Source organism: Pezoporus occidentalis, unplaced genomic scaffold, assembly GCF_034315485.1.
Source record: "Pezoporus occidentalis ecotype Australia unplaced genomic scaffold, CSIRO_AGI_Poc_V1 ctg32, whole genome shotgun sequence".
Taxonomy (NCBI): Eukaryota; Metazoa; Chordata; class Aves; order Psittaciformes; family Psittacidae; genus Pezoporus; species Pezoporus occidentalis.
Genome location: NW_026915158.1, coordinates 800,043 through 815,700, shown reverse-complemented (window position 1 = coordinate 815,700; position 15,658 = coordinate 800,043). Strand labels below are relative to the sequence as shown.

Here is a 15,658-nt window from a genome sequence, read left to right as displayed (position 1 = left end):
AAACCAAAATATGTTTTAGATGGGAGAAAGATGATATACACGACTAGTTTCAGCTTGCTCTGAAAACTACATAGCTTAGACAATCTCAAAGGGTTAAGTTGCATCAGATTTTCACAATACATACTCCGTATGTTTCCTCACCACTTCAAGTAACCAAATGCCTTCTAAAAATGATGCAAGACACTGCCAACCACTATCTTTCACCAAGAACAAAGTAACATACACTCAACAGAAAAAAAAAAGTGTGTAGAATTGTTAAGAATCAGAGTAGAACTTTAACAGGGGAAGCAAATTAATGAGGTTAATGAATGCTTTGCTGAGGAATTTCATAGTACCACACCTTCCCTAATTCAGTAAAGTTATTTACCTTCCTTTCCATGCTGGTAACAGGCATCAGGAAGTTTGCTGACCTAAGAAGAGTATGCTCTGTGGTGCTCAAGAGCCTTATGCTCTTCCTGGAACATTATTTACTCAGGCCACTAGTCACATTAAAGATCAAAGCACCAAGACTATGCTCTCTACAGAGCATGCAACAGCTTTGACGTAATTTTTGTGGCTGGTGTAATAGGTATACCGTGCTGTTTTGTATTGCTTAGATCTTCCTAAGAGAAGTGCCTTAAGGATAAAAAAAACACTGCATTGCAGTGGTGCACAAATGAGGTGGTGAAGGCCTGTGCCTCCGAGCAGGTTTGTAGTACCAGAAAGCATTATTTAGTCAAAGGAGGTAGAGTTAAGCATAAAGTTAGCACTTGCATAAGAGCTCAGTCTTTGGAGCCATACAAGGACAACTTACACCAAACTGACTGTGAATTCACAGTGACTGCAGATCCTTTAAAAGTGGTCCTTCTGTGCACCGAAGTAATTTTGGCAAGATTTGATTTCTAACATCTACTTCCTTTGTGCTAACCATAGCACATTTTTAACTCCTAGCAAGCAGTCTCACCCACGACTCTTGCACATAGATCACACAGGAGAGGCCTTTCCCAGGTGTGTTCAGCGCATGTACTGCTTCCTCACAACTCAAGCGCTTCTAGACATTGCATGGGGTCCAGAAAGTGGCAAAGAATTATAACTGATTTTGAAAACTCTTTCCAAAGGCCAGAGGTATTTCAGTGAACCTTTTTCAAACTCAGTTTTAAAAGCACAACCACATAACTGACCATTTCATTCAAAGAGCAGCATCTGCTCTGTGAAAAGTTATTTACATAATCAGATCATTAGGTAAGCTAAAGCCATGCTGTTTCCAGGGATGGCACTTCAGACAGAGTATTGCCTTCAGCTCCTGACAACTTTTCGGGACATCCTTAAGACGTCCCTGTAGAACAGTGATTTAAACAATTTTTAGCACTTTAAAACAGTACCAAAGTCTGTATCATTTTCAAGTATCTAAATCCTACCCTGCATAGACTGGAACAAGGTGTATTTACCAGAAGACATGATCTACAAAAACATCACATAATCCCAGTCTTATTGCTATTCTACAAACAATTCTGCATTTTAAGTGACAACTGTCCAAGTTCTTAGTTTCTCAAGTAAAATTAATCACTTGAATACTGGATTAGGGTTGTTAGAAACAAGGCACTATATTTCTGCTTTTAAAAAGCAAAATTTGTTCTACTTATCACTGAGAAGCCAGCCATTTGGGGATTTGCTTTTTCTTTAAAAAACTTTAATAGTATTTTCTTTCCAAGTGTTGATTTACTTTGCTGTCCAAAGACTGACAAATGGACAGCACTACAGGACTCTAGTGCATGCCATAGAAATGTAACAAATAACAAAAGATAATGGGCAGAGTATGTGACACCCCATAGCCTCTCAATGAATTGGAACGGCAAGTGCTGTATTTGCTTCTAATTGAGCCACTCAAAAATTTGTAATTAGAATGATATCAGTGAATTAAGATACCATCTTGAAAGGCTTACTAAATACAAAATTATATCAAGCTGGAAAAAAATAATCTTAATAAACACATATCATCAGTTTCTTAATCTTTTCTATTGGTGCAGGAATGTCTCTAAAAACATGGTACAAAATGAACTCAGATCTCTTTTGGTTTTGTACAACCTGTGCAAATTAATAAAATGATAACTATAAGTTAAAAAGTAAAATAAAACCCCCATTGTTTTATGTATAAATTTCTCCTGAAGCAACATCTTAAGATAAGTTATCCAGACTGCAGTCTCGTAACTGTGATTTATGATGAACACATTATTGATGTCTCATGACACTGATTTTTATTTAACAAATTACCTATCCTAATGCTCACCAGCAAGACCTGGAAGAAGATAAATGCAGAACTTTCATACTACCATTAAGCATTGATTCTAAGCATTCAAATAGGAAAGAAATAAAAAGTGTTATAGAGCAGTCTGACCAACAACAGCTTTAATTGTGTAAGTGCTGTACATATTACTGCTCTCCAAATCACAGATTTCTGTTAATTTCTTTTAACAAAGACTTTTCTTGGTGTTCTGTTTTGACAAAAGAGAACAAGATTTGTAAATGACATATCAAGAAAGAAAGAAAAGAAGAAAAAAAAAAAGACATTCCATAAACATTTATCTTTGCTGAAGTGAAAGCAAAGTTCATGTGAGGTTCTTCAGCAAGAAATAAATCGGTAACATAAAGTGAAACTACGGAATGTGACATTAGTCAAAATGAAGAAAATACTACTTACAGTGCTATTCAGATACCCTTTTCTTGTCAGTCTTTGGCACGTCTACACTTTTGTTTTCCAATGAAAAGATCTATATATTACCACAGCCTTGAGAACCTGACATTTTTCCTGCTGCTTACACTCAGAAGGCTAGCCTACCAACCAACTGCTACAGCAGAGATCACACCACAAAGCGTCTGTTTCTCCTGCAAGTGCCCAATGGGGAAAGAAAAAAATCAAACCCAACAATAATTCGATACGCTACAGAACTCATCTGCTTCTTTTATACTGAAATAAGGGTTACAAGTTGCCTATGCTACAACAGACAATATTCCTGGAGAACCTCAGCTTCTTCTTATTGGACCTGAGGTACAACTGAAGATAGTATTCTCAGCAGAACAGTCAGAATAAACCGTGTAGCAAGCTCACTAAAGACAGAATGTGTTTTAAAATTACTTGATCTTAGAAGGACATAGTCTACTATTTTTCAAAAGATCAGATGTTTATGAAGAAAAAAAAACACAAAAAACCCAAATCCCTTTCTTCTCCTAAAGACCACTGCTGAACAAGTTTATTTGCTTTACTAATGGACAAAACCAAAACATCTGACTTGCAGTTAACAGGCCTGACCCTCTGAAAAAATGAATTTACAAGCCTCACATGGAGTGCGTTGACATAAACTAAGATATTTAAGAAGGTAAAAGTATATTACACACAAAAGATACTTTATTATTTAATGAGATTGCTCATGTTGTTATAATAGGTACATTTCCCACTACCTGGTCAATTTTCTCATTACTTTATTTCTTATATCATGCACTGACAAGAAATATTTTATATGTCAGTCAAAGACAGCAAAAAAAAGTCTTTCCATAATCTTGACTGGCAGTTTGCCACTGCCATCACTGTATCATCAGGGAAGAGAAAGCAGCACCAAAAATAACATTCTCCAGCCGGGTCCATTGGCCATATGTTACACGGAAATAAAATAAAAATAAAAAATAATAAAAAAAGAAAAACAACAACCAGAGAACATGGGGTTTGTTTGAGGGTTGTAATTTTTTTTTTTCTCCAGGAACCAGGAAAAAAAATTAAAAAAAAAAACAAAAAAACAACAATAACAAAAAAAAAAAACAACCCACCAAATTACAACTATTTAGCCTTGACCAAACCCTTCCTCCAAGGGCAGCATCTGATTTTCTTCTGGTATATTTTTTTTTTCATTTTTAAAATCACAGTGGCTCCAAGCTAATTTTCCTGAATCTATTAGTGGATGTTTATTCCTTGCCAAGGCAATATTTTTTTGGAGCAGTGCTAGTCAACAAACAATTTACAGATTGCTAACATATAGCAGCAGTACCATACAGGCTCATGAAGGTCAATTTGGTTTTGGAGCCTTTTACTTACCTTTCCCATTTTGCCATGCAGTATACCAGGACAAACTGAGGAAAGTAGTGATGAAAACTAACACGGTGGCCACAGTTCCATTTCGGAGCCTCATCTCATTTCAGCATCACACTTGTTTATGTTCTATTAGAGATGAGGACCTATCTGTTGGGCTTGCTGCAATGAAGTCAGCTGAAGTCCATCAGCAGCAGTTGGCCAAAGCAACACAAAATGTAGCTCTCACATATCAGAGGTATCGTAAATCAATCCATTCCAATCTGTTGTAAGCTCTCTTATCGTTCTCATGAATTAAACTTGTCTTTCTTCTTCCAGTCCTGTTTAAAGGAAATAAAATTTTAACAGATTATGCCAAAAATATTGACAAGAGTCCCCATGTACCAAAATACAGTAACGAAATACTACTACACTCTCATTACTGTGCCTTACACGCACCTCCCCCGCACTGCCTCAGTCTTGGCTCAGAGAACAGAACTTGTTAGATTGATTTGTCCTCTTTCTGTAAAGACTGCTTGTATCTGGAAGAGCTGTATTTCACATGAATTTGCTTAGCAAAGGACAAACATACACATCACCAACATTACAAGTTTATCATAAAGTCAAGGCGGGAGGGATCACGTGCCACCTGGCAGGTAATGAACTGATACAAGAGTTGTTTTCAGGAAGCCAGCAACTCAAGGCCCCACTCCTAAACCCTCACATCAACAAAACTGCTCTGAAATCAGTGTGGCCTAATGTAACTGCAGCAGCAGAACTGCCCCCAGCAAACTGAGAGACCAGTCATAAACAGCCTTTACAAACCTACATCACTCATCTTTCTCTGCTTAGTGTAAGCGTGTTTGATCCATCCACAACCATTTTTTCCCTAGCTTAGCTACATCTATGCACAGACTAGTCACACACTCAGAGTGCTCAATCTATATGAACTGGCAAAAACCCAAAAGCCCCACAAAACACCATGGTATGACCATATCACTCCTCTATCTCTGTCACACAGGCACAAGAACAAAACAACAGAAATTACCTACAGTTCAGTTTCATCCCAGAGGAAGGTTTCATATCCTGGGATTAGAAAATCCTCAGCTGGCCAAACACAGCCAGCAGCTAACCACACTGTCCTAACTGCACAAGGCAAAGCACAAGGAAATAAATTAACCAACTTTAAGAAGGGACGTGTGTAGATTTGTTTTTAAAGCACTACTTCATCCCTTACAGTAGTTCAAACATTAACATTTAATGTTCTTTTAAGGCACTACCAGATTTTACCGCACTATAAACTATATTTGATACAAATAATGCTACCCAGCAATAAATAACTTGCTCTGAATCTTCCTTGGAAGCAATCTCTGGCACTCTCTTGCCTGGGTGCATTTATAACAACAGAGAAAAATATATTTTGTATTATCCTTATGGTACCAAGAGATTCCAGTCAAATCTGAACTACCCTGCCCAAGCCTGTATCACAGCACATGCTACCTTTACCAAGGAGCTTGCAAAACAAGATATAACCAACAGGCATGATCAAGAAATTAAGAGAAAAAAACAACAAAGTTGCAGACCTACAGGCTCTTGTGTTCAAATTGTGGTCACGACACCCAAGTTACAGAAAACATTTATCTTCAGACTGTGATTACCTCCCATATAATGCTACTAACAAGCTTTGTTTTGAGGAACTTTACACACAGATTGGCTTGTGTAAACATTAACTCAGAAATCACATAGCACCTATGAGGAAGGAAACAAATGCAAGAACACAGGAAGCAGACAAAGACGATGGCAAAATTCAGTAAGAAACAAAATAATGAGCAGGAACAGAAAGAACTGTGAAAAGTCTTATGACACAAGAAACCTGAATTCAATGAAATAAAAGATAAAGACAACTGAGAGACCTATAGAAAGTCAACACAGAGAGTATGGCATGCCAGTAAGTATCATCAGCACCAGCACTTTGAATAGGTGATGGACGTGATAAAAAGCCGGAAGAGTAGCAATAGTAATCTGGTGATAAAAGTCTGGGTGAACTGTAGCAAGGAAAGGCAAAGATCTCAAAACCCCATGGTTTTATAAGGCCTGTCTGCATAAATTTGGAAAGTTCAGGTGATTCCCAGACTAACAGAATAAACAGCTAGGATACCACTCAGGTCACTGACACTAACAGTTTAACACAGCTAAAGTGCCTCTGAAGCAAGGATGACTAAACCTTCATCTACCTTTACCATTATTCTAGCAGCAGTCAGATCTCTCTGGAGCAGGTCAGGTGTGCATGAAAGACCAGTCTGCAAGCTAGACAGATTATCCCATTGGGGCAAACAGACAGCTGGTCTGACATGCAAACAAGAGAGGGCAATCAGGAGAGCAAAAATATCATCTGATAATGCCAGGAAAATGAACCACCTGCCTCACTAGAAAACGCGGGCATCATTTTTACATTTGCTGCAATAAAATCAGGATGTTGTGATCAGGGCTTCTCACTGAGCAATTTGAATCCATAAAAAAAAAAATAAATAAAAAATATACAGCATGAAAGAATTCAGAGGAAAAAAAAGAAAAAAAAAAGAAAAAAGCAACATGATTCAATTAGCAGCAAGTATGCACAAATTGTGTCAAATTAATAATTATCATGGGTTTGAGTTGGCTGGTTCTGCTTTTATCTTTCTCTTCTGGTCTTGTACCCACTCCTCTTAGCACAGACACCAGCAGCTCAGCTACAGCTCAGCAATACTTAGACGATTATTCAAGCATTACACTGTATCAAACTGCATACATCAAGGCCATGCATGAACCAGAAGCGCTCCAGCTTTTAAAAATGCAGATAGTTAAACCAGCAGAAACCCATGTGTAGATGGACATAAATTATTTAAGCCCCAGGTGGTCACTTTAGATTTGTTCAATAATTTATCACACAAACTAAACAAATTTAACTGAGGGGTAATCCAGTTTGAGCCAACGTTATGACAGGGAATAAGTAGATAGATTGAAGCCTATGAAACTTTCCAGCACCGTTGTGACCTGAACCTTTTCCCCTGCAGACTGACAGGAACAGTCCTGGTAGATGCTGACGGCAACGGGTACCGAAGGTACCTGGCACCCCTCAGGTGCTGAGGGGCATTCTACTGAGGATTCAGAAGAATCACATCTTAAATAAACCAAGAAGTTTCTGTATGTACCCAGACACTCCCAAAACACATACAAAGTATATTTCCAACCACAAATCAGAAAAAAACGTTACACTTCAATGCCCCGGCAAAGGCTCTTCGCACAATTGCTGAAGGGTTGAACGGTGTAGAATCAGGGCATGAAGCGAGCCAGACTTCTGGGGGGATGAGGCCAGATCCCATCCTGCCGGGAGGTGCAAAAGCACCTACCGCGGCAGCGGCGTTGCGTTTAAAAGGCTGTTCTTCAAGGCACGGGAGAACGATTAAGAGACAAGAAGGAAAAGGTTGGTGGAGATCCGCTAAACAGGGGACTTTCCACCTTATTTCTACTGAAACGCTTCAGCAACCCCCCCGTCACCCGCCTCCGTTAACGGCCGTCCCCTCCGGCTCGCCGGCGCCCTGTCATTTCGCAGCCGAAACGCCCCAAGCCCGGGGAACGGCGATCCGCTGCCTCCGCCGAAACCGTCCCGAGTTAGCCGGGACCTTCCTCGGTGTCTCACCGCCCCGGCCCTGGCTATTTAGTCTGAGAAGCGAAAGATCAAGCGGGGAGATAACGCACCGGCCGCGCCAGCTCTGCCAGGCAGCAGAGGGCGAGAGCTGAGGGAGACGGAGAGGAGGGAGAGCGCCGGTCCGCGGAGCTGCCTGGCGCATCGGAGCGTGGTGGCGAAGGGAAGGAAGAGGGACGGGAAACTGCAAACTCTGCCGAACCCCCGCGGGCTCCCTCTCCCGGGAAGCGAAGGAGGAAGGATGGCAAGAAGGGTCTGCCCGAGCGCACCAGAGGGAGAAGGAGGGGGAGCAGCGCCGCTCTTACCCTCCAACCGCCCGGAGCGCACCCTAAGCACAGGGCGAAGGGAGGGGGCGGCAGCAAGTCCTGCGAAGGACCCGCAAGGGCTCCCTACACCACCACTGCCACCAGGCAGGTGCATGCGAGCGCAGAAGGGTGCATACACGCAGATGGCGGAGCAGGACAGCCCCCAGAGAGACCGCAGAGACCCGCAGAGACCGGCGGCGCTAGGAGGGAAACAGCCTCCGCCGCACACCCGCTCCAGAAGGTGGGGAGAAACACCCGGCTCTGACCCCCCGCAAGCACCCGAGCCGGCTGCAGCTGCCGGCTCTGAGCCGGGTCCGAAGGCGGCAGCGGGGGAGCAGGACCCACTGACCGCCGCTGCCATCCTCACCTGTGCGTGCGCTCCGGCAGGGGGAGCCGCGGGGCACGGGCGGCGGCGGGCGGGCGACTGTCTCGGCTCGCGCGGGGATCTCACTCCCCTCTCCCGGCCCCCCCCACCTCCCCTTCCTCCTCAGCGACGCACACAACCCGCGCAACCGCACCCCCCACCCCCGGAGCGCCGTGGAACGGCACGGGGATACGCCCCGCCCACCGGCCCCGCGGGCAGCCTATGGGCGGCCGCGTCGGAGGAGGAGACTCATTGGCTGAGAGTCCTGTCGCTCTGTTCGGCCGCAGCTATAAATGGCTCTGTCTCGCGAGGCCTCCCTCAGAAGCAGTGGTGGGAGCTGGAGCGTGGGGGCGTTGTCAGTGCTCATGGAAATCGTAGCGTCAACAGGGTTGGAAAAGACCGTTAAGATCATCAAGCCCAACCTTCATCCAAGGACTGCCAGGTCCATCACTAAACCATGTCACTGAGGGCCTCATCTAAATGGGTTTTTGAATGCTTCCAGGAGCAGTGATTCCACCACTGCCCTGGGCAGCCTGTTCCAGTGACTGATCGCTCTCTGTGAAGAATTTTTCCCTAATACCCAGTCTAAACCTCCCCTGGCACAGCTTGAGGCTGTTACCTCTTGTCCTATTGCTTGTTACTTGGGAGGAGAGACCTACCCCCACCTCACTACAACCTCCTTTCAGGTAGCTGTAGGGAGCCATAAGGTCCTTCCCGAGCCTTCTCCAGACTGGACACCCCCAGTTCCCTCAGCCATTTCTCATAAGACTTGTGCTTCATTCACTCCCTTCACCAGTTTTGTTGCCCTTTTCTGGATCGTCAACTCAGTATCTCTTATAGTGAGGGGCCCAGAACTGAACACAAGATTCTAGGTGCTTGTCTTGCCACGGCGTGTCTACTTATTAGGATGTACTTTTAGGGGGTTATTGTTCTGAAAGACTCCTAAGAAAGGCTTAGCTGTCCCAGCACTTGGTTACTTGTTGCGTCGTGGTAAGCTGCAGGAGGTCCATCCTGAATTTGTCCCTCCCTAGCCCGATGCATAAGGATTATGTCTATCCTCCTGTAAAGAAGCTGAACTTGGCAGAAGATTTCTCAATCTGCCTCTCAGTGCCAAGCAAATCACATGTATTGGCGCCCCATGTGATGTGTGAGTTCACCAGTGACATGAAGTCACAGCCATGAATTCTACTGTTGAGTTCATACTGTGCTAATTATGTAGAGCTTGTAACAAGAACTGTTTAGTTAAAAAGCAGCTTGTTGCTTCACACTGGTTAAATGAACCCTCTGTCCTTTGTACCATTCACGAGTTGCAATGCCATGTGTGCTGCCCAAGAGGCTGTTAAAATGGGTACAGCTTCAGAGGTGTGAAAACGAACTGGCTTTCCTCCAGAGGGTCATTATTTCTTCGTTGGGCAATCACTGAAAGAAATTAGTGACGGCTTTACTCTATGGGCTAATGATTTAGGGTTGTGGTGGTTCTATTCTGTAAATAATCCCCTACCTTCAGTGGTTGGTTTCATGTGTTCCAGGAATTTAATGCATGTTTGGGAGGTCTGAAAGCTCCCATTAAAATCAGTCAAACAGCACCCTCAGCTTAGGTTAGGGTCCAGCCTACCTCAAAAGATCCATGCTTTTACCATATAGTGCTAGCTGTTTAGCAGTCTTCAATCCTTTTGACTGACTTGATTGCTTCCCCTTTTTTTACTCATCTCTCACCTAATTTCAACAGCCTATAGTACACATTTTTACTCTCAGTTAAGGCTTTTACTGTAGATATAGTGGGGTAGTTCCCTACTAGAACTAGAAACTGAGGAAAAATCTTGCTAGTTGTTCTGTCTGAAGAGTGACCTTTAGCAAGTCTCCATAGCTTATTTTTATTTAATGCTTAAGCATGCTACAGTATTTTTACACATTAGGGTACCTGCACAGAAGCCTTCAGTGATTTTTGTGGCTTTCTCAAAGCTTGCAAAGAGGGGCTGCTGGTAACTCAGGCAGAGCACAAAAAAAGGAGTTTGCAAGGTCTTGATACACAGGCTGTTCTGTGGTTTTATTTGTTGAGCAGTGAGAATTTATTATGAAAATGTGCCTCAATCTTCCCTTTTGTAAGGAACTGGAATGAAGTGGATTTTTTACTGAAAAACAGATTTAGCACAATAACTTTCAGACAAAAAATAGCGCATGCATGTCCTCACGTGCAAACACACACACACACACACCTATAGCAGAATTTTCTATTGAGATCCCAACAAGCCAAAGACATTACAAAGACATTAGAGCCACCGTTGTTTGCCTCCAATAGATGAGTATTGCTTAGGGATATAAATTTTTGCATTTCTGTGCTGGAAAAGTATAAACTGGTGGAGACATTTTCACATTAAAATCCTTTTGTCAAGAGAGCTTAGTGTTTTGAAGGGAAGGCTGTGTTGCGCCATGAGTTTAATGACAGTCATTTCACAAGAACTGTCTGAACCTTTCCTACTTTTTGTTCTTTCACTGACTGGACCTTGACAGTATCCAATTAACTATTAACTTCCCTGAACAATAGGGTAAGCATAACATGTTTGTTTCTCAGTTCCTCTGACATCTTCCCCTGAAGTTAGTTTCCTGAGAAGGAAGGCAAAGTTCAAAATAGAAAAAATAAATATTCAACATTGCCCTCATCTGACCCACTACAGCAATAATCAAATGCCTCCTGGCATATTCCGCTACTTTATGCGTGGAAAAAGTACACGATGAAGGAAAATGCTGCAGCTGCCAGAGGAAAGGAGCTGAGGATTTTTGTCTGACGCTAAAACTTTGCTTGCATTTTAGTGTAAGGTGAGGGTGGCAGTTCTATTTTAGGCCTGAACAATATTTAATGCCTGCAAATTTCTGAGTTCTTTCTTTCTGCCCAGTTACTCTTTCATCCTATAGCCACTGCTGTTCAGCTGAAGTATCAGTTTTGAAACTGGAGAAGATTAAGCACTTCCAAAGTGTTCGCAAGTGTTTAAATGCAAGTGTTAAGGTGCAAATACTGTAACAACCATAATGGAGGAGATGTGGGAGAGGAAATTGTTTTAAAAATACAGGAAGTTTAAATCCTTGGCATTCTAGCTTGGGTTGCTGAAATAGAAAGACCAAGGAGCTTGCTAGTCTATACCAGTAGGAAAAAAACCCAAAACAAACCCCAAAACAATGCAAGAGAGAAATGCATAATCATATTTTGACAGAGAAGATTTCATGTTGGGAAATTTTTCCTAAGGTATTACCTACATGTCAGAGTAAAGACAAAGTGACAAAAAACGTTCCAGGCCTGCTGTAATTTCACACATTCTTCAGTGACTGCTCCTGGCACACCTGGGCAGCTGACTTCTATAAGGCTGTGTGATTGTTGCCATTCATCAGATTTGGAGCTCTTTTTACCCAGCCACTTCTCCTGTCTCATTCAGAAGCATAACAGTGTTGTCCTTGCCTTTCACCGTGCTCATGTTCTGGCTTTTCCAGGCACTAGGAAAGAAGCAAAAAGGGTAGAGGTGCTTGGCAGTGGCAGCAAAAGTCTCAGCAGTTGAAAAATATCTGTTTGAAAGTTGCCTGTGTCTCCTGACTGAAAACTGAGTTCTCTTTCAGAGATTTATTCCCAGCCTGCCACTAGCCTTGTTTTTTTAACAGAGCAAATACCTTGGGACTCTCAGTGCTTCCACCTCTACTTCTCGGTTTTGCTTTTCCGTGACCAAATCCTTTTTGTTCTAGCTAGCTGAGCACCTCACTCAGTGAAGCTGTATTTCTGCTGTAAAGGGAAGGGAAGGGGAAGGGAAAAGCAAAAGCGACAGGAAAGGAAAAGAAGGGGAAAGGTAAGGAGAGCTTTCCCATCCCCTCTCTATGACTAGATAAAATGGTGTATACATATAAATACAGAAGGCTTTCCCATCTCACATACAGGTTTGATGCTTATGCAAATCCAGATCTCATTATGGCTTTATAGACACAAACTGAAACGAATGCTTCAGTGGCTGAGCTAGTTTGCAAAAGACAGGTTTTGGTTTGTGGTGTTGTAAACTTATTTTAGACACGAAGTTGCTAGATGTACAGTTCATGTATTAACGTGCGGCTCGTGTAGCATCTATTGTAGTGTTAATACTCTACAAGTGACAGGATATAGAAAATTACATGAAAATATGATTGTAGATACAAATGCTTAGTAGCCAAAAGATATCACTCTTAGGTAATCTTCATTATGCCTCTTCTGTGACTTACATGATGAAATAATCTTCTGTTACATGTTGTGATGCCACTCCACACAGAGCTGTGTCTCACTCAGAAGTCAGGTGTGATAGTGCCATCCTTTCCTGCAGGTATATTGTTGGTTCACTTTAACAAGATAAAAACTGAGATGGGAAGCAGCAAATAATCTGTCCAGGAAGTCCCTCATGGAGGTAGGAACAGAGCTTGATCTCCAAACTCATGTTTCTGTACCCCTACGCCCACATCACTGTCATTTCACTTGCTGTGGAGGTTCTGTCTGAGCCACAAATGCCTCTGCCATGTGCCCAGAGGCGATGAACATTTACATTTCATCTCCTTCTGAAGGCAGAGGCTTTTAAATGCATTCCTACTATTACATAAACATAAACCCGGAAACCATGAAGTTCATATTGTGCCAATATTGCTAATGGTAGCTGAGGTCCAATGCCTAGGTAAAGAGCAGTCAGCTATGGTTGCTACTGAAAAAGTAGTCCAAGGGAAAGGAAATCACACTAAGAATTATGGATTTTGATTGCCAGCTCATTTTCACACATGACTGCTTCATGGTACTCTCTCTCCTAACTCTAAAAGACAAAATTTTTTTTCAGGGAAATTTTGAGAACTAGACTCTGTGCACTGTACATCTTCATCGGCCTTTGAGATGTCCCCTTTAGCTTACTTCAGGGTGACTTGATGGTTGGTCCACTGATGGCAGGGAAGCTGCAGTTAAAGGGAAGACTGAATCAGGTCCTCAGCAAGAGGTTTCTGAAGGTCATCTTCTGAAAGTCTGTTTCACTCTTTCCTAGCAAAACTAAATATAGGTCCAGACAGCACGGGGAAAGAATCCAAGTCAACTTGCATGGGCAGAAATAAAATTTTAGGAAGATCTGTCAAAACACAGCACATGGTCTCATTAGTAGAAGAAGCTCTGAGAGGGACTGTGGTTCATGTGTAACTCTACTATTTTGTGCAGAATGGTTGCAAACTATTAGGGTTTTCTAGCTCCACCACCGCAAATGCCCAAATATCTACTTGAAAAAAGTACAGTTAAGGCTCTAGCATATCTTCTGAAAGATGTGGAGCTTTGGAAAACCTGAGGTAAAATCTGCAGGAAACAATGCAAATTTAGACTTCTGACTGTCAAGAAACATACATTAAAGCTCCAGACTTCTGGCACAAGCTCCCTTGCCAAAGAGTGGGCTGACCACACTTTGTGTCATTTTCTTTGTCTCAACTCTTTTCTTGTCTTAATCAAACGTGGCTCTTCATTATCAATTTTCCTTCCCACAAGAAAGCAGAGTTGTGCAGGACATGCTTCAACTCACTTTGTTAGGACCAGGTGCTGAAGAGTCAAAACCAGGTACCAAACTGTTAGCTAAAATCCAGTTCCAGGGCAAGTAGCTCCTTCCTACTCTTGCCCTGCCACCCACAAGATGTCTGGTCACTGAGTGTCTCTTCCACTGCTGACTGAAGGGCAGCATCTTGCAAGCCAAACTGGAACAAAGTGATGGGTTATGCTCTGTTTCTGAAAGCGGTCGATAGCCTGCAAAAAGCCATGGTACAGCAAGAAATCTGCAGGTGCACAAGCAGCAAGGAAGGCTTCCTGTGCTTTCTTGTACCAGTCTGATCTCTTTCTTCGTAAAGGGGGAGCACTAGGTGAAGAATGAATTTTGTGCATATTTTCTACCACCAGAGACAGCACAGAGCAGGGGGTGATGAAAAGTACCTTCTCCAGCAAAAGATGGACAAGGGGTTGGTAGCAACAAGTTAATAATGGGGTTGTTTGCAGTAAAGGAGCAGGCTGCCTCTCCATGCATTGCACTAGCTGTATGGCCTTCTGAATTCATTCCTGGTAACCTAATTCCAAGCCAAAACTATTTACATGGTGCCTGATGCTGGAGACAATGGTTGGGTGAGAGCTTGCACTACCTGCAGTCATCACCTGTGGCCTACCAACACTCAAGTCAGCATCACCGCAGCAAGCAAAGAAGCATAGCCCTGGCTCTCATACCTTCTTTACTGTACCTTCTGCTCTGATACTGTGCCATGATCCTGTCTTCCCCAGCTGCTTTGCTTTCATAATTCTGTACCAATATTGTAAGGAATAGACAGAAATTGTTAAACGCATTTACACCGGAATTAAGGGAAGAAAAAGATTAATGAGGTTCTTGACAAAGCAGGACCCTACAATATGCGTCCTTCTTATCCTGTCCAGCCCCACCACATACAATATGGGTAAAATGTTCAAACCCTAGGTTTATCCCTAATGATTACTATGGGGTTTTTGATCTCCCTATCAACCTGCCTAGACTAAACTTCTCCCTGAACAGCATATTCACTGTGCATGTCACTCCACACCACAGCAGTGCCGTGGAAGAGCAGCTCAAATCCAGCCTGGGGAGGATGGGAGCGATGTTTGAACACAGGCTATATGCCAAAGTCGTTCTGTCAGCAGCTGATTTGTGGCAGGGGAGGAGACAGAAGGAATAAGAGAATGATATCTTTTGATCCCCTTGTTCAACTTACCTATAGTATGTATCATTAACCTTAATTCATATCCCTCCAAGGCACAGCAAGTGTCACGACAATCCCTGTGAGTGTGAGAACTCTGCAGCACTAAGAATAATTATCAAAGCCATTCTCCATTTACACTAGCAGAGCTGTTGCTCTGCTGTAATGAAAAGATCTCATGCTTTGCCCTGTCGCAGCAGGGATCCAGGCTGTATTAAGTCGTTCTGATCGGCCTCAAAGTCTTTGGTGATGTTTCTTTCATCTGAGTGTTATCTTTCTGCCAATTTAGAATCCCATCTCCTCCCCACAAAGCAAACTTTCAGTTATCCAAGCATCAGTGGGAGGATGGTAGATGGCAAGGAAAACATAGATAGGACAGGAGCATTCTTCATGGCATTTAGAAATAACGAGTGCAATTTCCCATGTCCTGGGACTTTTTAGAGCAAGGTTTTAGGAGAAAGAGAAATGAACCTTAGTCAGACAGCAGCCCTACCTGTATATCTGGATTAACATGTAAATAGCAACAAGATAGACAC

General features: G+C 42.7%; 1 protein-coding gene across 1 annotated transcript in view; it reads right to left on the bottom strand.

The window, feature by feature from the left end:
- Positions 1 to 8,506, bottom strand: part of MGAT4A (alpha-1,3-mannosyl-glycoprotein 4-beta-N-acetylglucosaminyltransferase A) — a 79,979-nt gene extending 71,473 nt beyond the window's left edge. Inside the window, exons 1-2 of the mRNA XM_062628558.1 lie at positions 8,394 to 8,506; positions 4,064 to 4,377 (exon numbers count right to left, since the gene is read on the bottom strand). Coding sequence (XP_062484542.1) covers positions 4,064 to 4,157 — 94 coding nt within the window. The 5' untranslated portion in view covers positions 4,158 to 4,377; positions 8,394 to 8,506. The remainder of the gene's footprint in view (positions 1 to 4,063; positions 4,378 to 8,393) is intronic.
- Positions 8,507 to 15,658: the final 7,152 nt, after the last annotated feature.